The 23,887-nt window shown below is 44.7% G+C and overlaps 1 protein-coding gene across 5 annotated transcripts in view; it reads right to left on the bottom strand.

The window, feature by feature from the left end:
- Positions 1–1,015: 1,015 nt before the first annotated feature.
- EVA1A (eva-1 homolog A, regulator of programmed cell death) overlaps positions 1,016–23,887 on the bottom strand; it is a 202,327-nt gene continuing 179,455 nt past the window's right edge. For 3 of the 5 annotated variants that reach the window (XM_059842996.1, XM_059842998.1, XM_059842997.1), the window contains 3 exons: positions 13,730–13,894; positions 9,807–9,998; positions 1,016–2,471 (listed from right to left, as the gene is read on the bottom strand). In XM_059842996.1, coding sequence (XP_059698979.1) covers positions 2,101–2,471; positions 9,807–9,998; positions 13,730–13,894 — 728 coding nt within the window. In that variant the 3' untranslated portion in view covers positions 1,016–2,100. Of the gene's footprint in view, positions 2,472–9,806; positions 10,002–13,729; positions 13,895–23,887 lie in introns of all 5 variants that reach the window. The other 2 variants (XM_059842995.1, XM_059842999.1) reach the window with 2 other exon arrangements.

Here is a 23,887-nt window from a genome sequence, read left to right as displayed (position 1 = left end):
GACCTGCCTCGGGACCTGCCTCCTGCTTTATTTCTACATATTAGATGCAAAAATTACATCCCATTCCAACACTGAGCCTTTCCATTCAAATCTTCACAGGACCAGACCAAATAATCACCCCACAGTGCTCAAATTGCCTTCCCAGCTGGAGCCACCTCTCACCAGCCAGCCTGACTTCAGACAGTGCCAGTGCCACCAGGTGCAGGTACTCAGCTTTGCTCTCACCCTGCAAGAGCCACGAGGAGGATTTGTGGGCACTCCCAACCAGCTTTCCTCATCAAGGGAAAAGCCCCAGTGATCCCAAAGACTGCCAAGAAGGCCCCAAGTGCCAGGGGTCTGACCCACCATGCAGCTGTTTGGCACAGCACACCATCTCTTTTAACATCCTCAGTCATCTTGTGGGCTCTCCTTAAAGCTTGGGAAAAGTTCTGAGTAGTCAGAGCTTTTGATCTTTATTTTCCTTGCAAACCCTTAAGATTCTGGAAGTAATATTTCCATGCCTAAATGACAGAGGAGCAGACCCCAAAGCCATGCAGGCTACAGCAGTGCCGTGCAGATGTGAGAAACACCAAGTTCTTCAGCTGAGGTGATGTGAACTGCTGCTTGGGGAGTGAAGAGGGTGGTGATATCCCATTGAAAACTCCAGGGGACAACTGAAGAAGCACTAAAACATTTAAAACATTGCACCTTTTCTCCCACACTTTGTTTTTTGTTTTGGTTTTTTTTACTTCATTTAACATTTGCTTCTGGCCCAGGTATGATTTGAGTATGGGGGACAGACTCAAAGCATCATGAAACCACACTGAGGTGACCCCTTGAGTAACCAACACGTTGCTCAGCTCTCCTGCCCATGTGCACCACAGAAGTTGATAGATGGGCTGCAGCTGAAAAAAAAAGGTGCTGCCAATTCCCTGCATGCAGAAAACATCAGCCTTGATTGCTTGCAGAGGTGTGCTACTCTTCCAAAGATCTCCCTCAAGCAACACCTATGCCAAAAGTGAGGATGCAAATTCAATTGTATGGAAGCAAACCAGAGTTTATTTAGCATTTCTTACCCATTTTGTTGTCAGACATGGCTTCTTCTGTGTTGGTTTTCCTCTGGTAAACACAGAATTTTTTTAATTTTTATTTTTTTAATAAAATATATAAAACATTGTGCATTGCTATCCATAGGAAAACTGTAGTTTAACAACAACAACAAAAAAGAGAATAAGGCACATTCCTGTGCAGCATCTTCAAATATATATATATATATATTTAAAACAAAAAGAAAACCTTTTTCAACCTCTTTGAGGTTGTTAACTTCTCACTAGTGACTGACACATCTCTTATATTACCAGAATTTTACTGTTGGAGATGGGTTGGGTTGTGTTTGACAGGGGCCAGCAGGGAGAGCAGACTCAAAAAAATAATAGGATTTTATCCCTGAGGTGTCAGTAAAAAAACTAAATGTCCCCATTGAAAAGGAAGATGAAAAGACAGCCATAAATAACTGAACAAACTATGGCAAACATCCAAGCACCAAGATGATTTCATGATGGAAGAATCCCCCTCCCTCCCATCCCCCAGTTCTTAACAAGTCCTATTTGCTGTTGGGTCTTAATTAGGTTAATCTCATGGCTTCTGAAGTCACAAGACAATCGGTCAGGATGCGCCTCCCCCAAATCATCTTTCCAGAGCTGTCATTTTGTTCACAATTCTCCCACAGTCCTCGGGAAAGGGAAACCAAAAAACCCTAAATGGAGACCAGATCCTGGAGAGCTTCCCTGTCCAGCCAAGAGAGGAGGACAGGGAGCTGTGTGCCCAATGCCACATCCCACACGGGAGAGCTGCCATTTTCTCCTTCCTGCCTGCTACTCAGAAATGAAGTTGGCAAGTTGGCAACCACTTCTTTGAAACGAGAAAGCGTCCGGGAAGAGGGGTGATACCAACATGTCAGGGACAGAGATGGGGAATCATCCCGGCTGTCCATCCACGCCGCTCCAGGTGGCACACCTGACGGGAAAAGGAAGATGCCCGTGTGGCATTGTTCCCTCCCTCTCCTCTCCGAGGTGTGGGGCAGCCCCGGAGAGCAGGGCAGGAGCACTGAGCCCCCGGGGCTCAGTAGTAGCGGTTGAGGCTCCTGGTGCCGGGAATGTCGGGCTGCCCGTTCATCCAGATCTCGCGGATGATGCGCTCCCGCTCCTCCAGCCGCTGCGCCCGCTCCAGCTCCTCCGCCGAGGTGAACACGTTCATGTTCAAAGTCCTCTCGAACCTGCGGTGCCTGCGGGCAGACAGGTCCGACGTGGTGTCCGAGTCGTCGTCGCTGTCGCTGCTGTCGCTGTCGCTCTCCCGCTCCCGGGGAGGTTTTTTGGAGGAGGAGCGCCTGCAGTCCGTCCGGCAGGACACCCGGAGCACCAGGGCCAGCAGGGTCAGCACGAGTCCAATGCACACTCCGGACACGAAATACAGCGCGGCCCGCTCGGGGTTTTCTGCAGGGAGAAAGGAAATGAGGGAGGAAAAGAACCCTTCAAAGAACAGAACACACGCGGCCCCTCCGTGCACACACCACAACACTTTCTGGAGGGACCGAGTTTCCAGTGGCTGCTTTTACTTCCATGCCCTCCTGCCTCCTCCCCCCAGGGCAATCAGGAATTCAAACCGTGGATTTGCTGCCAGGGCATTTGCCCACATGCAGAATGCGGGTTTGCTGCAGTTGTGTTTTGGAGTTGGAAGGGAAGGGAGCAGCCCACAGAATTAAATCTGATTCCCACGGGCTTGCAGCACAGCCAGCTGCAGGTAAGTGCATCTCGCTGTCGCATCCTCTGCCTTCACACCAGGCGTAAGGATGATTACAAAACTTTATGTGCCCTGTGCTGTGGCCCAGCTGAAATGGGAGGCTTGGCAGCATGGCAAAAATGCACATTATTTATTCATAGATTTAATTTGCTTATCTAAGGCAAGAGTGCTGGCTCCCTGCCCAGACCACCAAAATATCTACCTGTGCTCCACAGGCAGAACTGGAGTCAGTGCACCAACAGGATGAGTCCTGCACAGCCACATTTCTGAGGTGATATAACAAGACTCCAAAGGATCCACAATGCCTTTCAAACTAGGTCATCTTGTTTATGTACCACCTCCTTTTTTTTCCCTTTTTTTTGGTCCATGGGACTACTTAGACGTGTAATTATGATAAATGTTGCTACTGCCATTCCCCTGGGCTGAATCATTCTGGTTTATTGGTGCACTAGAAGTGTCAAGGCCAGCTCTACTCTGCAGTGTCTGCTGAGTGTCTTGAGCTCAAGGATGGAGTCAGTTCCTCAGATGAGATTTACTCCCTTGAACCCAGAGATGGATCCATAACAGCTTCTCCCAGCTGAGACCCTGACATTTGGCCCCAAAAGATCTCTGTAGCTAAAAGGCTTCACTTCCCTGCACAGTACTTTTAGAAGTGCCCTTTCCAGCCAGTCTCCTAAAGCAGAGTTTGTCAAAGGTGAACTGAAAACTATTTGGAGATGTTCAAAATTCAACAGGGCAAGACCCTGCTCTAATTTCAAAGCTGGCTCTAAATTAGAAGTTAGCCTGTTCTGACCAGGGGATTGGACCTGGTGACCTGCAGAGGCCTCTTCCAACATAAATTATTCTTTGACTCCATGGTCAGAGCCCAAACACTGGCTTGTGCTGTTCTAAGCAGCCTAGTAGTAGTAGGGCCTGGAGGTGCTCATGGAGCAGTTACAGAGATTAAATGCCTTTGTGCTCTTCACTTCTCTCCCAAGTGAATCTCAAAGGTGACTGATGAGCCAAGGTGGAAGAAGATGTCAAGACAGTCTGAAAATTGGCTAATAAATCATTAGACTGATCCAAGAGTGGTTGGTGTCGATGACATGGGGAAAAATCAGGCTAAAGATAGGACAAAGAAAGATGAGGAAAGTGCAGCAGATAAGTCCAAAAAAAAGAAAGAGGTGGACCAGCCTCCTGCAAACTCAGCTGCTATGCAAAGAACAAGCAGGACACTGAACTGAATGTGCCAGTGGGCCCATGACAGGGGGTTAGAACTGATGGTCTTTAGATGGTCTGTAAGGTATCTTCCAACCAAACATTCTACAAAATGCAGCAGTAGTTGGAAGGTCGAGGCCACAGGCTTTAAACAAAGATATTTTGACAAAAGCAAGACAGCACAATTCCAAAAGTAAAAGAGAAGATACCAGAGCAGGTAAGGAGAATGTGCCAACGGCCCCAGCAGCAGCCTGGCTGAGTGGAATCCTGCCTCCATTGGAGGCAATGGCTACTCTGAATTCAAGGGTCAGGACTCAAAACTGCAGCCTCCTCTGTGTAGTAGGAGGAAAAAGCAAAAGCTGCTGCTGTCCATCCAGTCCTATGTGAACAGTAAAGAAAAAAAAAAAAAAACAGGACAAGAAGAGTCTCTACCTGATAACACTTTTACCTCCATGTGCAATTTAACTGAGGACAGTAATCACCCAGCTCATTTTGCAGGTAGCCCTAAGAAGGGCTCTGGGAACAGCTGGATCATGGGAGCAAGAGCAAATGAGCAGAACTGGGGTGTTTGTACTGGAAGGCACTGGATGCACTCTGCCTTGGCTCTGCCTGGCTGAGAGGATGCCACAAACACTTTCCTGAGCACTACATCCTGCACACACATGGGCTTGATTTGGTTGCATTAGTTCCACTGCTCGCTCCTTTAGAGCAACTCATAAAAAAAACATAGATTGGAGCCTGAGACACAGACACATGTGGATTCTCTGCCCCCGATTTTGCCCTTGTCTTGCCTTTCCTTTCTCCTCCACACTCCTTTTTCTAAGCTACTGTATCAGTTCATGAGCATTTACCTCCATTGCTACTCAAGCAACCATTTTTCTTTCCCTGCTTGTGCTCATCGTACAGCCCTTCATGCAGTGCAAGAGCTGTAATTGAATTTTTGGGCTCCAGTGGCATTTATGAGCTCCTACAGCCACTCTGTCAACATCTGAGACACTGTCTGGACTTCCTCACGGAGATGTAGCCCTGTGTTCAGCTGCAGTCTTGACATTTATTGTACATACAATCCACTTTCACAGCAGCATCTCTCTTTTTCTTTTTTTTTTTTTTTTTCACAGCAGAAAGAGCAACTTAAGCTAAAAACCACAGGCTCTGCTTTTTCTCACTTCAAGTAGCCAAGTCAGCAATAGCCTAGATTTGGGGGTTTGATGGCTGATTAGTGATTTTGAGAGCCTAACCCACTGCATGTTCTACTTGTAAAGACCAAAACCAGGCACCTTCTTCAGCAAATGGATGCTCAGCACCTTCCAAAAGCTCGAAGGTGGCCCAGATTCATCACACCAACAGTGAAGCTCCTCAAAACACTTATTATACTTGGAGAAAAGTTCTTTAAAAGTATATGAACATGAGTATCAGGAGTTAGCACAATTTTGATATGCCTTCTTGTGTGTGTATGTGTGTATAGACTCATTAAAACATAGATTTTGACCACTGAAGCTTTATCTTCCAATGCTGTAGATGACAGCTCTGAGCTTCCAGCAGAACCCAGCTCCTGCCAATCTCTTTGGCTGGGGCTGCCTTTCTCCTTCCTTGTATTTCTCTCTCTGGATTGGAAGCATTGATAAAAATGTCACTGATTCAAACCTAAAATTAGTCCATGCAGACAAAAGATATATGCTGTACATAATCCTCTACATGAAAGCTACCATTCTCTAGGCATTCAAACTGGACAAAAAAATTAAAAACACATTTTATTTTATTTTTCCAACCAAACCAGCAGCAATTACGGAGCTTGTTTCCTGAGGGCTAACAATCTGCTGGGAGCATCAGCCCAGACTGCCATTAATTCCCCAGGAAATGCCCCAGGCCAAGGCTGTTACTGCTATTATAATAAATTGTTTCAATAAATAAAAAACAATCTAGGCATTAACGCTGCTGGCTTCCTGTAATGGCTTCATGCATTCTGAAACCTCAGTGGGGAGGAAAATTTCAGAGGGCCCCCAGTAAAAGGTTCAGCATTAAGCATGGCCAGACAAACAGGAGCAATATCTTCTAGGGAATTTGCAGTCAGCCCTACAGGCTGCTGAAATCCCCTGACAGAAGAGAGGAAGCTCTCCAGGAGCCCCTTATTAACAAGGCTCAGGCCAAGCAGTCTAAAATTTGGAATGATCTCCCCTGGGCTGTATTTTGGAAGCCCCTTGTTAATAACTTGGCAGCAAAGTTTTGCTTATGAAAGAAGAATAAAACAGGAATTTGTGGAGGTTTCTCTCCAAGTGCTTCATCCTAAATGCAGTGACAAAACTGGGATGTCTCCTGTCCAAAAGGAGGCACTGGAAGAGCTCTGATACATTTTGAGTGTATAATATTTATATAACCACGAGGGAAGTTTCTGGTCTTGTTGATAGTCTGTGACTGCAAAGACAGTTCCAGCTGTCACTGAGACTGGTGAAGACTTTCCAAACACTCAGGAACAGGTCCACAACAAATTACAGGTCTGAGGTTTGTAGGCAGAGATAGCCTCTAATTAAAAACCTAATTTTGTAAAGAAAATCAGCTTTCAAAAAAAGGGTGTCTCTGAGTCTTCTGCACGACTGAACTCTAAATAATATTTATCTGTTGGATCAGCTACTAATTTCATTTCTCATTGACATTATTCACACTTTTTCCCTGTTTCTGCAGAAACAGGTTCTGGAATCTGGGATGAGACTGACACCTAACTGGCTCTGATATTTAACCATGATAGCTGCAAATCAAGACTCTTTTGCTTCCTGCTGTGATTTTTTCAGCTGTTCATAGGAAGATTCCCAGCTTTTATATGGGAGTATCAGTCCAAAAGATGGTGGAAATGAGCACAGAGTCTTTTGCTAATACTGGCACTTCTCTGTGCACTGTAAGACTCTGCATGTGTGAGTGACTGAGTCTGCACACTCTTGACCTGCAGCTGCCCACCCAAACCTGCCATTTTGTGCAGAAAATGTGAACACCATTGAGCACAGAAGGGATTGTGGGGGGATACAATATAAGAAAATAAAGGTACTAAAGTAAGTAATCTTACCCCTTAAGGAGTTGCAGCTGAGCCAGTTATTTGAGATTAGGAACAGGCCTGATTTTAACAGGCCTCAGCTGTAGCCAATAAGAAGAAGAGTGCTATAAAAGAGTGGATTTGTTGGTTGAGGGGGAGCTGGAGTTGGCTGGTTGCTGTGAGAAGAGGGATGAGTCAGTACTTAGAGGAGCTGCCTCTGAGAAATATCAAGGAGATAGGAAGTGCTAGCAATATGGAACCTTTACAATATAATGGCAACAAGGGATTGCACTATTTGTGGATGCTTTCCCCAGGCTAAAAAAAACCCCACTGCCAGGAGAGAGGAAAGACTGTAGAGAGGATCATCCTTTCAAGCCTGCACTTTACCCATGAAATAGCAAAACCCCACAGCTTCCTTTCCCTGCAGTGGATCTGAGAGTATCCACCACCCTCTGCCCCAAGAGAAAAAACACTTTTTTATATTGCCTATTCTGAGACAACTCATCAGCATGGGGAAGCCCTGAATGCAGCACTTTCAGTCTGTAGAGAGCACCTGAGGCATGTTTTCAGTGTCATGGAACAGAGCAGCTCTTGCACTGCTGTTTCTCTTTGGCACCAGAGCTGTGGTCAGCAGCAGTGGGAAGATGTGTGACCCAGAACCAGCCCTCCCTGGCTGCTCCCAGCCCTCCCTTGACTTTCCTGAGCCACTATAATGGATCCTCTGTGGACATCAGCTGTGGCTTGAGCTACCTTCAGGGCCCCAAACTCAGGCAGGCACCAAAAAAAAAAAAAATCCAACTGTTCTGCTGTTCACAATATGCACTATGAAAAGGGATGGCTTGGCAGTGCTCTAGTTTTATGTAAATTATATTTGTGCCCTATGATACAGTTTGTCTTTGAAGTCATAAGCTAAAACATCTCATACTCACATATAACAAAATAAATCATGACAAATCCATCATTTCCACTAAAAGCAGAGGCCGAATTACATGCAGCGGATAAAGATGGTTTAGGACATCTGCTGTTTCAATCCATGGGGCAGTCATAAAATATTTTTATAATAAATAACAAACTGGACATATATGTCACTGAGACTGAAACCCATCTAACAGCTGTGGTGAGGAACATGGAACAGCTGATCTTTAAGGGCTCTTCCAACCAAAAACATTCTGTGATTCCATGATGCATTGGAAAACATAAGCAACCAAGTCCTGAACTCAGCACGTGAAACCAAAGTTTTGAGGTCTGAGTTTACCTATTTGACATCCAGTGGATGGGAACACAACACAAGGAAACCACAAGAAGACAGAGCAGACAAATCCCACAGCAACAGGACAGTTAAAGTTGTTTGTGCTGCAGTAAAATCTGGAGGCTCCTGCCAAGGCTGACACCTTGTGATGAATCAAGACCTTGTGCCCTAAAACCAACGCAGAGTCAAAGAGCTCTGCTGTGGTCAATGGAAGCAAAGTCCATGGAGCATTGTCACCAGCCCTGAATCACAGTCCCAAATATCCTGGACCATTAATCCTACAACTTTCTCTTCCATTACTGTTCAGATGGAGAACACAATATTAACAGCATTTTGTTTTATCGTAGGGATGGGAAGGTTGGTATTCTCATGTAAAAAAACTGGTATCTGTAGGTAAGGGGGAAGAAGTGGGATAGACAGAAGATTCCTTTTAAGCTTGTTTGTTTAACTTTTCCTAGGAGATACCCATGCAAGAAAATAAATCTATCCTACCCAGCTACCTTCTGTGAAGAACACTACTACTTGCATTTAATCTGCCTGACTCCGAGGGCTGTCATGAAAAAATGCATCCTGATGACAGCACTGTCAGCAGAAATTTGTATAACCCTTCATGGTCCTTTTAGAAGAATCCTTCACTAAATAATATGCAGAAACACTCTCACTAATCTACTCAGTGGTTCCAAAGTGCAAAGCCCAAGTTAGCTGCTTCAAATCCAAATACTTGGATTAGTAGCATGGGGGCATCTCAGCAAGAGCATGGCACCAAGAATGCACAGTGTTTAATGAATTAGCAAGACTGGATTAGCTGGCAGACATGAAAAAGTAGCTCACAAATACTGGAGTTTTAGTCAATACAGTCTTGAAAATTGCCAGGAATGGGGCAGCCACAACCTCTCAGGGCCACCTGTGCCAGTGTCTCACCATTCTCACAGTAAAGAACTTCTTCCTAAGGTCTAATCTAAACCTACTCTCTTGCAGTTTGAAGGCATTCCCCGTGGTTCTGTCACTTTTCTTTCACATTTAAATGTGAATTTTTTAGAACACTGCTCCCCCGTTACTTGAAAGATACACGTGGGTGAAAGATAAACTGTGATCCAAGGAAATCTTACTCTAAAGTAGATTTAAATATACAATTAAGTAGACTCTCAAGTTACTTCATCTTCACACTTCTAGTGAAGATAAGCCAAATTCTCTTAAGCAGTACAAAGATTTGAGTGCTGCTTATTTTCCAAATTACAGGACAACAAACCTGCCTCCCTAATGAGCCAGGCTTTGATCTCCAGGAAAATGAAGCATTAGGAATAATACCACATGTAAGATTACATTGTGTTTAACTCCAGATGAGAGCAGAGCCAGTGGAAAGCAGTGCACAATAAACTCTGTTATACACTGCCTGCTAGAGCTGCCCCGGTCAGGCCTTTCAAGGGAAAATTCACTGAGAGAAGAATGAAATACACAAACAGTTCAGAGAGGCAGATTTAGCCCCGGGTGACTGTGAAAGGAGGGTCTACAAAAAGCTTGCAGGAGCCCAGGGAGGTGTGAGCCACCAGACATAAGTACCTGTGATGAAGGCATAGGCTGCCAGGATGTTGCTGAGCAGGGCCATCTCCGTGCCGACGCCCACGGGCTCCATGCTGCTGCTGCTGCTGCTGCTGCTGTTGCTGAGCCCCGGTAGTTCTGTCTCATCCACAGGGAGCAGGAGGGGGGTGTTGTCTAGAGGGTAGAAAGTGGCTGACCTCCCCTTCTTCTTCTCTGCTTTGACACAGAAAGGGAAGGAGAAATGAGGAATGAAGAACGTGACCCAGCCCTACCCCGCCTTATCCCCACCAGGTCAGCATCTGTGTTCAGAAATCTGGAGCTGCTCGATGAGAAGCCACCCAAATTTGCCCCTTTTTGGGGGGTAAATACACCTTCTCAGTCAGCTTCAGCTGAGAAAATACCTCATCTGCATCCAGGCATCATCATCTCTCCCCCATCTCCTGCTCTTTCATGTCACCACTTAAACACACCCACCTATGCTACAGCAAATATATAATCAGGTTTCTTTTCTCTTACGTAAATCAAAGGAGACTTTATCAACAGTGGGTTCAGCTAAGCTTGTAAGGAGGACTGGAAAACACAGGCAGAGCCCACAACCCTCTGCTGGTGTGGTGCTGTAGTGATCCATCCACAGCTGGCAAACAGACGTGCTTTCTCTCTCCAACCTTCTTGGGGAAGGGCAGACCTGAGTTTATGACTTCCTTCAGAAGCCTGCTCATACCGTGTTTCACCCAGACACCATTTCCCCTCTGGAGAGGTGAGTGAACATGGGTTAATGATTTTATTTTATTTGTTGAAGACTAGAGCTAAGGAGGCAGTTCATTCCAGGAGGCTCAAAGAGACCCTTTCAGACCTTATCAGCTCACTGTTGAGTCCTCCCCAAACCTTGATCTGCAGGCAGACACCCCCACTACTCACAGAACAGTAATTGTTTTCCACACAGGCAAAAGTCAGTGCACAGGATCCAGGTCCACCATCCATGTGAGTTTTGAACTGTAGCTATTACAGATTTCCAGGCTCCCTTCTCTGGGTGTCTAGTTCTGGCCAAAAGCAAGCACCACTCTGTAAAATCACAGACTTGCACCTGGCTTCTGCTTATCTGCAGGTATTAAATTCAGGACACTGCCAGCTCCATCTCCAGTGATGCCACCAGTGCCATTCAAGCAAAGGCATTCTGTCAGGAGTGGTGATGTGAGATGGTCTCTGTTCCTTGGCTGCCTGATCCATCTCCTTTCCCTGAAAACCCAGCAGTGCGAGACATCACGTTCAGCTTCCTGCTGTGGGTGCCAGGAAGCAGCTCAGCCCAAGGAGGCAGTAACAGAAAGTGAGGGGTGTCAAAGAGAACAGGTAATACTGGATGGAGAGGGACTGAGGGCAGAAATGTGTGTGCAGTGATGCCAACTCCTAATCTGCCTGGAGGAGAACCAGCAGGGATGGATGTCCAGGTGTCACTGTGAGGGATCAGCCCCAAGGAATGTGGGTGCAGCTGTACCTCTGCCACTGAATAGCTGCATGGCCTTGGAAAAGCCACATGTTCAAGGTTACCACGCTGTTAATGACTGGACTTCAAGCAAAGTGTTTAAACGTGAGTGCTTGGGTGTCATATCCCAAAGAGTTAAATATCCCTAGAGCTTTAGGAGAATAGGGGTTGCTGTTGATCCCTTGTGCAAAAGGGACACAGAACATCCAAGGGCACATTTGGCAGGAAATCAATAGCAACATTTCACAATATTTTTTAGTTCAGAATTTTTTAAAATTCAGATTAACATGCCCTCTAATATCTTCTTTATCTCCCCTGTCTGGTAAATCGGCCTGTACAAGTGTTCAAAATTTTCCCTACTGCTGTTCCAAGGACATCCACAGACGCAGGGTAAATATTTAACTTCCAAAAACTGAACCTAAAACTTGGATATTTCAGAGCATCTCAAGTAGCAAGCACCATGGATCTAAACTAAAGCAAGAGAATCCTGCTATTAGTTGATGGATAGCAGAGAGTCATTCAGCTCTCCCCACAGCAGACACTTGAAGCTCATTGTATGTTCTCATACACAAACATCTAAGACACCCCAGGGTCAGGAGGACATCCATGCAGAGATGGCAGGTATGAGAAGGGATGCAGGGGAAATGCCCACCCTTCTAGAAGCCAGGTGAACACTCCAGGTGATCACAAATGACTGAATCCTGCCTGAGATGTCTCCTGACTGAGGTCTGGCTCTTAACTAGTAAATGTAAGATCCCTTCACAATCGAGGAAAATGAAGGGCACCACCAGGAAATAATCTCACACATACTTCCTATGTCAGAGGGACATCACCTCTGCTGGGTGTGGAGCAGCCCTTGTAAACCACGTGCCACAACAGTGTCTTCAGGAGGCAGAGTAAGGGTTAACTCCTCTTAGAGAGGAGATGGGAGATGTAAGAAGACTCCCCCTTTTTTTTTAAATTTTCACTTCTAACTTGTCAAATGAACAGATGCAATCAAACATGCTTTTAAATTAATACTGGCCTGCATACACTAAACTCCAGCAAAGAGCACCACAAAACCACAGAACTGGTTTTATCATTGGCAGGATTGTACAAGCACAGGCACAGAAGACAGAAATTACTGGACTTACGCAGGAAGGAAAAAACAAACACACACAATTTCACAAGGGCCATGTGTTGCTACACTGTGTGGTTCCCTGGTCTGCCATTCCTTTAAGGATCATACTAAAAGATATTCCCTTTCCTCCTTGCTGGCTTTGAAGACTTTTCAATGCCTAATCAGCTCACTATTATTGGTTTTCTCCTCACCACCCTTTCTTAGCTGTTGACAGTCACCTGAATGGTTTCTCTGTGAATTTACACCAAAGCTGAACAAAATTCTTTCAGCCAGCAGTAAATTTGCCCAACATCACAGTATAAGCATAGAAGAGGTTATTCATGATACCAGGCTGACATTAGCAAATAGTTTTAACAAAAGAAATACAACAGGAAGGGAGATTACAGAAATTTCCAAGTATTTTGTTATTTTTGAAACAGTCTTCTAGGTTTTAATTTCAAAATGACTTCTTTGTTTGAAAAGTGGGGCATATTTTGAAAGTGAATAAATAAACTATGCGAAAACTAAACAAAAGGTGTAATTCGTAGAAGTTAAAATGTTTAGATGAGTGGAAATGAGTTCAGGATATTTTTCCTCGCTTGAAAGAATCTCCAGGATCACAATATTTATTTGGAGCTAACTTAAAACTCTTTTCTTTGACAGTTTTTCAGTAAGGCCTCCAAACTGACAAAGCTGTTATTGCCAGTTCTTGTTTATTTGTGAATTGACTATCCAAGCTGGGGATTAACTTTGCCAGAAGTGTAGACAGAGACAAGTTCTACCCATACCCACCCTCAAGCTGAATCTCTGGGAGCACAGACTGGGATTTTCAGTAGCATCATAGACCATCTCCTGCCTATTGGGAAACAACACAAAACCACTGAGGAATCCAACACGTGCTCACCTGTGCTTTTCCTTCATTCATAAACCGCCCCTTCCTCCTACTCACCTATCCCTAGAGATGGCTAAGATCAGACTTTATTCATATCTTTTCACTTTGCATTTTATGAAAATAGCATTGTATTTCAAAGCTCAGCTGAAAACTTCTCTGTCCCATGAGGCAGATCTACTGTCTCTGCCCTGTTCTTTCTGTTTGACACTAGACAGGTCTGGAGAGTATTTCTGTGATGAGTTTGGACATGCATGGCCATGACTACTATCCCAAGAAACCCAGTGTTTCTTGAACAGTTTCACAGTTTCACTTTAGACAGTCATTGGTCACATCTTGAAGCTGTCACAACCCTTTCTGACTGTGACATGGATGGGATGTAGGAGCAATACAGAAATCCAGAAAAGAGGAGATGGAAAGGAACAGTTACCACAACACCCTTAGGTTTGGGCCAGCATGACAATGGTCACAGCTACCTGGGAGAGCTGGCTCTATGTTGGAAGGAGAGACATCCGATAGGAACACGCCGTCCCCTATAACATCAGGGTCAAACACTCTTGGCTGCAGCGGAAAATGTGGCTTCTGATACCCTTGTTGATTGGTTGGTCCTGCCTGAGTTTCATGCAGAAGCTTCTTGGGAACTGAAAGAGAGGAGCAAGAAGAGCACAGTTGTTAGAGTGAGTTATTTCAGCTGGTCAGAATGAGAATTGTCACGCCATGCTACGGGCTCAGCTGACAGTTAATTATACCACGTGCAGCCCAAACAGACACTCATTTTCCACTATGATGAATGCCTTCCAATTGCCAGCATAGAGACATTCAATGAGAGAATTCTGGAAACCATAAAGTGATTAAGATACTGTTTATTTACAATTAAGCTTTGAGACTAGGCTAAGGATCAGATTCAGATGTTCTATTTAGACACTCAGAAACTGAAATAGAGGTTAGTAAGCTGGGCTTTGGCCTCAGCTCTAGGCTCCAGGGCACTCCAGTTGGAGCTCTCTGTTCCTACCATGACAGCAGGCTGGACAGGATGCCCTATAGCAATGGGAGCTATAGCTATGTCTGAAATCCTGCCTCTCTCAGCCATCAAGCTGCTGGCTCAAGACTGAACATCAGAAGTTTTTGTCCACTCCAGATTCACAAAACCGAACTCTAGAGGATGCTGTTCATGTGAAATCATAAAGCTTAAATAACCCACCACAAAAATAAGTTCCTGCTGTAAGAAACCCTGCTCACCCTGTGAGATCCAAAACACACTGCTTCCCATTGAGCTGCAGGCTGTAAGCTGGGAAAAGCCCATTCTCCATTCCCACCATCCTGGGGAACATGAAGACTTGGTTAACCCCTACTGCTCTCTGTTTTGCCAGCCACAGCATGAGCAATATGCAGGTGGAATGATGGGTTAATACTTGTCAGATTGTTTGGATGTCTCTGGTCTCTTCTTTGGACCAAAGCCTGCCCTAATAACTGGAGTGTTTTCTCCTACTTACAAGGCTAGTTCTTCAGCTGTACAACCAGGTAAAGAAATCAAAGCTGCTGTAGCTACCTCAGTATACACCCAGTGAAGGTGAATCCACAGTGAATTCACAAATTTCCCCTGTGGTGACAAAGAATGGAGTCATCTATGGAGCTGAACCAGTTCTCTTCCTCAGCCACAGCCAACACCTCAGGCTATTTCAGAGCAAAGTGCTTCTCCATACAAAGAGAAGAAATATGTATACAGGTTATACTCTTCAGAAAGTAGACGAATTGAGTGATGAAAGACAAAAATAAATTAAAATTTCCACAGGAGAAAGATTTATTTTTCCTGTCAGTGACTATACATTAATGCCTAGCAGACAACCAAGACTTCAGTGTGCTTGACACAGACTGTTGAGCAGTAGGCAAGTTCAGTAGACCCACATGAGCTTCAAGAGAAGATTTCTGGGATGCCTATGTCCCCTTTCTCCAAGTCTAACACCACCTTCCTCTCTCATTCCAAGCAGGCTGCCCCCTCCCAGTGCTTCAGTTTCCCCAGGGCTCCACTTGGGATCATGCTATCTCTCATCTCCACCCTCACACGGGCGTGAAGAAGCACAATTAAAAATGCAAAGCACTTTGAGATGCTTGGCAGAAGCTTGAAGGAGAACTTGGAAAGAGGGCAGCTCTGGATCAGAAAGGAAATTCCTGCCTGCCCCCTGCAGCTAATCAGCTGCCAGACTGGAACAGGAGATTTAATCGCATCCATTAAATTTGCCTGCATCACCCACCACATTACTGGTGGGTGAAGTGATCCAACCACTTCGTTTACATTATGTTTGACTTGCTGTCTTTGCTGAGGCAAAGAAAATCGTAACTAGATTTACAGACTGACCTCCTGTATTAGGCTGCCAGGACATCAGCACTGAAGGTCTTGCATTATTGGAAGAGTCATGCTAGGTCAGGAAACAGACAGAAAACCCCTCAGCTTCTGAATATCAAAGAGCTGGCACAGAGGTTTCTAGTGAAACCTGAATTGGCAACAGTTGGAAGGCAGCAAAAAAACACATCCCCTGGTAGGAGCCAGACAGGAATGAGGGGGATACCTGTGCCAGGGAAATATCAGAAAGTCTGGAGAGGGGGTGGGTAGAATAGAGATTATCCTGCAAACCACAGCCAGGGAGAACTGCAGTTCTGGGTGCTGAATTTGAGGCACCCAAAAGGACGCAGAGCACTTAGGGCTCAGCACCCTCCAAAAATAGAGTCCTATTGCTGTATCTCAGACTGAGGACCTGATAAGTATTTAAAAGACACAGAACATTTTCCTTTATAAACTTTTCACCCAAACTGCATCCCATATAACCTTTTGATAGGCATCCAGTGAAGAAAATGAAGCAAAAAGCTTTCATGTTTCAGACTTACTCTTCTTCATAAATATCTCCTTTACCTCTCAGCATTCATGACCATCTCCAGGGCACAAGACAGGCTGGATAAACCTGCATCTTTCATAGAAAAAGTGACACTACTCAACACTTGAACATTTTAGTGAAGCAGGGGAAGGAAACACTATCATCTCGGGGTATTCCTAAGCACACCCAGAGAACTGAGATATGCCTTTTCCATCTTGGCATCTGTGCCACCACCACCTGAATGCTACCTACAGGATCAGAGGAGGAGTCAGGTAAAGCAAACCATTGCTAAATCAGTCAGCAACTGGTCAACAGTATCCCAAGAAAGAGTAGAGATGGAGAAGGATTCAAGGAGAAGCATTAATAGAGAGTATTATTGTCACAGCACCTTATGGACTAGGGCTGTGCTGTTACCTCTTTGGGATGGCTGAGGACATAAGAACACTATCAGGTAGTCATTTGGTGCCTTAAAACAGAGGTGACTGTGAGGACAAAGAAAACAGAGGTGGATGGAGATTCCCAAATGGAGGCACATGCTTAACACCTGTGACTAGCACACACTTTGGTACTTTCAAAAATTCCAAGAGGTGCTTTTCTTCACATCAGCAACTAGATCCCTTTAAAACCCTGGAAGCAACTTAGAGCAGCACAGGATGTTTGTGTCTACAGCACACAAACTTGGACTTTTCCATTTCAAGGGATCATTATTCTCTGTGGACTCCATAAACATCTCGAGTACATTTTGCCAGGAAAGGCCCATCTTTGCAAAGAGTACACAGAGAGATGGCACGCAGCAAGTCTGCTCTTTTTCTAGTTTATATGGTGCTCCGCCGATACACAGCTTCCTTCTGATTTAGAAAGACTGTGAAATGGAAAGCATTTCTCAAGTGTAAAATACCTCACAATTTCCAGTTAGCTCCTGTGTGGCAGCCAACTCCACGAGAAAGATTAAACATCTGGTTCCTTTGAAATGCCCTCCTTAAATTCTCCAGAGAGGAGTGCATCTGATACAAAGCATGGCATGAGTTGAAGCAAAGTGTCAAGGAAAGTTATTTATTATTAAAACCACCAGAAAAAAAAGTACCAAGGATTTTAGTCTTATCACAGTATTAAGCACAGAAATCCTGGCAGGGAAGGGTTGGCACTTGTCCTGCTCCATGCAATCAAGCAGAGAAGTTAAAGCAACTCAGTTGGCAGAATGAGTGATGGATCAAGAGGGGAAGAAACAGCTTCAATCAAAGTGTTCACACACCTCACAGTCACTGCACAAAACCCACTCGTAGTTCTGCACTTAAAAATGAACATGAGAAATGAGTTTGGATCATCCAGAAGAGAGGAGATGAGTTCCTCTGGGGACCTCCAGGGACTTTCAGTCTCTCAGGGGGTAGCAGTCAGCATTGAAATCTGGGTATTTATCCAAATGATAAAATTCTACAGCAACTTGGGCTGTGCATTTGAGAAGCACAGGCAGAGCTGTAACTTTTCAGATGGCAAGCCTTGCTCAGACACCCCCCCCGGGGTTCAACTCAAACATCAGCACATGGATTCCATGCCAGCCAGGACTTGATCTGGAGACAAAGTGTCACCATCTCCGTGACACTCCATGAAGGTACCTGCAGAAGTTGGTTCTAGGTTATAAATCTGCAATTCTTTTGGATCAGCAGGTTCATTCCTCTTCCATTACAGGCTTTCAAGTCTTTACATAATCCCTCTGTGTCTGCTTTAAAAGCAATCCCAGCTCCCACTGCTCATCTGTCCAAATCAACATCATGCTAGCAATAATTTATACCAGTTCCCAACCCAAGAGCTGCATTGCCCATTTGCAATGAATTAATGGCACCCATCTCACAATAAAACCTCTCCTCTACTGCCTGGCAGCCTCCCCACACTGCAGAAACAGGGGGGAAGGAAAATCAAAGCCAGAGTGTGCTCTCGTGGGCAGAGCAGATCCATCAGTCGGTAGGAGCAGCCAGCAGGACAGTGTGGAAAGGCACATGCTGGTGCTGCTGACAGTATCCTTATTTGTACTCGGGGGAGACGCCTTCTGCTGGAATTCTCACACAAGCAGTTTCTTGTGTGGCCAGAAAAATCCAGGCTAATGAAATGAAAAAGTTACTGTGTCTACAAGGAGCAACATTCTGAATTGCAGTGCTAAGAGGTGGAAAAGGCCAGTCAATACCTCTCCACTGTTCATTAAGGGCAGAGAATCTCAGTCTGGCTTGGGTTGGGAGGGTCCTTAAAGACGATCTTGTTCCAAGTCCCCTGCCCTGGGCAGGGATGCCTTTCACAAGACCAAGTTGTTCCAAGCTTCGTCCAACCTGGCCTTGAGCACTTCCAGGGATGGGGCAGCCACAGCATCTCTGGGCAACCTGTGCCAGGGCCTCACCACCCTCACAGTCAAGAATTTCTTCCTAATACACAGCCTAAACCTTTTTTTAGTTTAAAGTCATTCCTCCTTCGCCTGTCATTATGTGTCCATGTTCCTCCTCAGGTTTCTTGCAGGCCCTCTTCAGGTACCATAAAAAAGACCATAATGAGATAATTTGCTGTGTTTCCTATGTAGATCTCTCTAGTTTTAAACACTCCAGTCCTGGGGGTTCAACCAATTGCCACAATATATTATTTTCAGAGGAATACTGCTCTTTCTGTGTAATTATTTTCCAGCATTGATGAGTGTTTCAATTTAAACACATATATTATTCCCCTAATCCAAACAGTTGATGCTATACCCCCATATTTTATGGATGGGGAATTGGCTCAGGGACAGAGTTTTGAAAGTGTTTAAATATCAAAATTATTTGTCCAATCTCACAGAGGGAGTCTGTGCCAAAGAAAGGAAACAAGTTCAGCCTTGCATTCAAACCCTTCCCTCTTTTTGCTAATTTGATCATTTGATGCTTGCTCTGATTCTTGCTCTGCCCTAAACAGGCTTAAAGACTTCCACTCCCAGGAAGAAATTATCCCCTGACCTCCATCTTCACTGGATGTACACATCAGTCAACTGGAGGGGATCAATGAAAGCTCAGTGTTTAAAACACACAGACAAGGGGCTTGTCATTTTTCAGTCCTCTGCTCTATATTCTCCTGTGCATTTGCTCCCAAAGCTCAGCATGATTAAAGCAAATCTGCAGGATCTTCAGCAAACTCTCCTGAGCATGCTTGAAGCAGAGTGCAATTTGAACAAAAACATTACTCCCTCACCAAGGAAAATTACAACCAAGCCTTTTTTCTGGGCACGTTGGGGCCAGGAACTGTTGGTGCTCAACATATTTTTAAAATAATAATAATAGGAAAATACTCCTGTGAGTAAACACCCAATATAAACTACTGCATGTTTTTAGAGGTAGCATCTCTGAAGGATTCTTTTTTGAGACTTAAAAATTCACAGCATTCAGCCTGAAAAAGGATCATTCACGATTCCAAGTTGTTATAAGAAAGCAATTCCTTAGTACACGTGTATATGGCTCTCTCAAATTGCATTACTAACAGTGGGTTTTGTGCAGTAAAACCTAAATTCACTAAGCAGTCAGTCAACAATACCTATTAAAATAATGGATTTTGGCTGTGCCAGACCATAAAATATCACAGAACAGTCAGAGAGCAAGAAGGAAAAATCCCATACAAAAGAAGACTCTGTGCCTGGTGACAACAGTAACACCACTGTGTAGCTGGAAACACAGGGCTGGGAAGATGATAATTTGATTAACAAAAATAAATTGAGGCACAGCCTACCCCCTTGGCTTTATCCCAAGGGTCTCAGACATGGCCAAGGAACAAGTTGAAACCTTTTCCAGCTATCCATGCTCCATCTAGCTTAGGGCCTCACACGGAAAGAGGTTTAGCCTCTTCTCATGATCCCATGTGTTGTGTCAGACATCCAAAGCCAACCTTCAAGTCCTGCCCTGCCACCAGACATCCTGGATTTTTGGTCAGATAGGAGTACTATCACCTGAAAGGAGATCATCAGATCCTGCAGCTCTCAAATGTCTCCATGAGCCTTGGAAACGGCTGAGCACCCTTGACATCAGCTCTGAACCTTGGCTGCAAAGGCATGTCATACCATCCTATATTTTATTTAGAGTGAGGGTATAATACCATTTAAACAGGAAGTGTAAATTGTCCCAGGAGACAAGAGGAGACATGAAGGGACTTTCTGCAACAGACCATAAGTCTGAAAGTTGGGATTTGATCAACAACTGCCATAAAAAACCTTCACTCTCACTAAAAAAAACCCAAACACCAGATCAGAGATTTAGCAAATGCAAGTGTTACAAACATCAGCTTCCATCTCCTTCAGTTATTTTGAAAAAAACTTTTTTTACCCAGCATGGATATAGGCTGCAATTCCAAAACTAAATGCAAAGCCCAAGAGCAAGAGGGAGTTCCTCAGCCTGTGGCAGCCGTGCTTTCCATGCATGGTGTTCCAAACCACCAATAACAAGGAAGTGACTCATGCCAGTTACAGTAAGGCCACTTCCAAGCACCATGGAGAAAGCAAGTGTGACTGTCTGGGAAACAAGCTCTGTCACAACCAAAGCCACCTACACCTCCCCGAGCTCGCAGCCTGCACCAGGGCCCTCCCTCCAGACTCTGCCCAAAGCAGGAATCTCTCTGTTCTGCTGGTGATTTGGGAGTGGTGGGAAGTGGTACAAGCTGGGATGTCTAACAAAACCCATAAAAACTTTCAGATCACTCTGCCAAGACTCCTCTTGAGACAGCCCAGATGCTTTGCCTTTTACTGTATCTCCTGGCAGCAGCCAGCTAGAGAAGTGTTGTGCAATTGGAATATAAATATAATACAGAAAACCCTTTCTATTATTTGCCCTCCACAGAAAAGGACATGCTTATCCTTTCCTCGTGCAGCTGCAATCAGGAAAGAAATTTCCAAAGTGGAAGCAATTGCAGTCCAGGAACAAAGCCTGTGGAACACAAATTAGCTCAGTCTCACCACTGCTCCCAGTGAAATCTCTCACAGGTGAAAGGCCCAGTGATACAAGAGGATTTCAGAGATGAAGGAGATTTAGGAAACACATCACATCCCACTGAGACTCCAGAGGGAAGAAACAAACAGGAGCACCATTCCCTCCCAGGCTCTCCTCCTCCTGCACAGGGCAACAGAATACTTTTCCCTGACTCCTCTGACTTCTGCCTGCCCAGAAATGCAATAACCTTATTAGAAGATCCAATTCACCTAATCTGGGAACTCAACTCATGCCCTGTAGGTACCTAAGGAAGAAGTCCTCCTTAAATAAGCTATGTTCCTAAGCTCCCTGTATCATCAACACTGAAAGGTGGGTGCCTTTGAAAGCCTCCAGGGAAGATTCTGTCTACTTAAATTTAGGAGCCTAATTAGGGATAGTTAATGAATCATAATGTTACCTTTGGATTTATTCTCCTGAGTGTATCTGAGTTGAAATCTTACGAACTGCCTCACATCTTTTACTCAGATATTTTTCTGCTATCTTGAACTTTCCAAATCTGAATTTGAAACTATAAAACACCCTAATTTCTATCTAGTGATGCATATGCTCAATCTGTCCACAGGCAGTTTTCCTACTGCTTTCATAGCCATGAAAGTCAGTTGTTCTTCTTTCATCATCTGAAATGTAATAACAGAATATGAAGCATCTATTGCCAGCAACTCATAAATCTCCTGCTTGATGTGGCTTTTGGTCTCCAAAGGGCACAGGGAAAGCATCGCATGCGCCAGTCTGCTCCCTACACGTTCTGTTTGGAAAGAAAAATGGATCAAAAGGAAGAAAGCCTTGTAAGAGATACCTGCAGATACAAAGAGTTACTTTCATCTGGTAAATTTCTGCCTGCTCCCAAAGTCAGGAGAGTTCTGCATTTTCACAAGATAACGCATCTTGAGGAGGATGAGACTCAAGCTGATTCTTGTCCAAATTCCAGCATGCTCATCTACATCCCACCATGGCACGTTTGCTGGTAGTACGGCTGCATCTCACCTCCACCAGGGCCAGAAGAATCAGAATAACAAGGAAGTCAGGTTCATTTTACCAGTCTTCCCTATTTCCCCTCTTTGGGCTGCATTTGTGACATATTTTCATTGGTACTTTGCAAACCAGCCCTGGCTTTCTTAGGCATTTAGGGAATATTTGCTTGTTGGTTTCTTCAGAGAGACTTATTACAAACTGGAATTTTATGCAATGCTCTGAATATATCCACTCCACTTTGGATCAGAGTTACACTAAATTTTGGACTTGGACACAACTCACACATTTTAGTCAAACATTTAACATTGCAAGACTTTAGCTGAGTTGGTCAGACCCTGAGTTGGTGCTAAAAATGCCAAGGTTGTGCCATTTACTTAAGAACTGGACTTGGTGATCCTTGTGGGTCCCTTCCAACCCAGAGTACTGTGATTCCTCTTATAATACAGAGCTGTTTTGACATTTAGGCTATAGGCCTTGGCAGAAATTCTTTTGTGTCACTTATCTATTTTTCAGGAAATGTGTGGCACAATATGTGGCTCCCAGAGAACCCTGACAGAGAAGTGAGTACTGTGTGTTCAAGTGTGGCTGATCCAGAGTCAGGACATTGCTCATGCGAGGAATTGCTCACCAGCAAGGGAGAGTCTCTGTACTCAGGATGCCAGCCCATACCCAAGTGGTTACAGCCCTGCAAGTTATCAGGAATCAGCTGAGTCACAGCAACCAATTCTGTAAAACCCGGGCCAAAAGACACTCCCTTAAATTTCAGTGAAAGGTGTACACAAACACTGTCAGGGGAAGTGGCCCTTGGAGATCTTAATGGTTGTGTACCCACAAGCAGTGTTTGGGTGAGCATTATCTATCACTGAGAGTCACTTAAATGAGAGCCAGGGCAAGGATATCCAAGATAAAGTAGGGAGAAAGGGATGGAGTAAAGGGCCAGAGGTCCTGAAACCCTCTAGAGCTGATGGGAAGCCATGCCAGCCTCCACCAAGCACAGGAGAGGAGCAGCCAAAAAGCAGAATCCAGGCAGGAAAGGAAGGTATCAGGAAAAATAACACCTACAGCTACATTGCACTGCCCACATATTTTAATAAAGAGTAAGAAGCCTCATGCTTCAGCATCTGAGCCAACTAGCCTGGAATGATCCAATCATTATATTCCAAGAGTTAGGAATATAATTTCTCCTCCAAGACTACTGACCAAGATAGATATTCAGGGGATTTTCTGTGCCTGGGTCTGAATGTCACCCACCCTATAGTCCACTGACCACTGATGACCTCTGAGACACCAGAAGAGCAATCCAGAAAGTAAACCTAATTCAAAGAGAAACCACAACCAACACATCTCTGGAACTTCCCCCATCTTTTGTCTCGGTGTCTGCTGGCAGGCACAGCTTGGAGATTCTTCCCAACTGCTCTCCTTGCATAATTAAAGTGTTGGTAATTACGGCACCAAAACTGTGCTGTGTACAAAAATATTTTCTTTCTATCCAAGTGCTACTTATCCAAAAGTGTTTGCTAGTTCTTTATCAGTTCATCAGCTTTTCCTTTCTGCAATCAAACAGCAGAGAACTAGGCAAGGGGCTAGAAGTTTTTCCCAAAAAGATAGCAGTGTCTTGGTAGCAGGGGATGAGGAATGTCATCAGAAAGCAGCTGGTAACCTCTGACATTAAAGGCAGTGACTTCTTATGGTCACATGTTTGACACAGTGTGACAATTCCCAGGGTCCCATGAGATGCCCAAACTGGAAACCCTGCTCAGGGAAAGGTTATCAATTGCATTGGAATAAAGATTTGGAATGAACAAAACTG

This window comes from Haemorhous mexicanus, chromosome 3 (genome assembly GCF_027477595.1).
Source record: "Haemorhous mexicanus isolate bHaeMex1 chromosome 3, bHaeMex1.pri, whole genome shotgun sequence".
In the NCBI taxonomy this organism is placed as follows: domain Eukaryota; kingdom Metazoa; phylum Chordata; class Aves; order Passeriformes; family Fringillidae; genus Haemorhous; species Haemorhous mexicanus.
The sequence above is the reverse complement of the archived record's forward strand: the minus strand, read 5'-3'. Positions and strand labels throughout refer to the sequence as shown.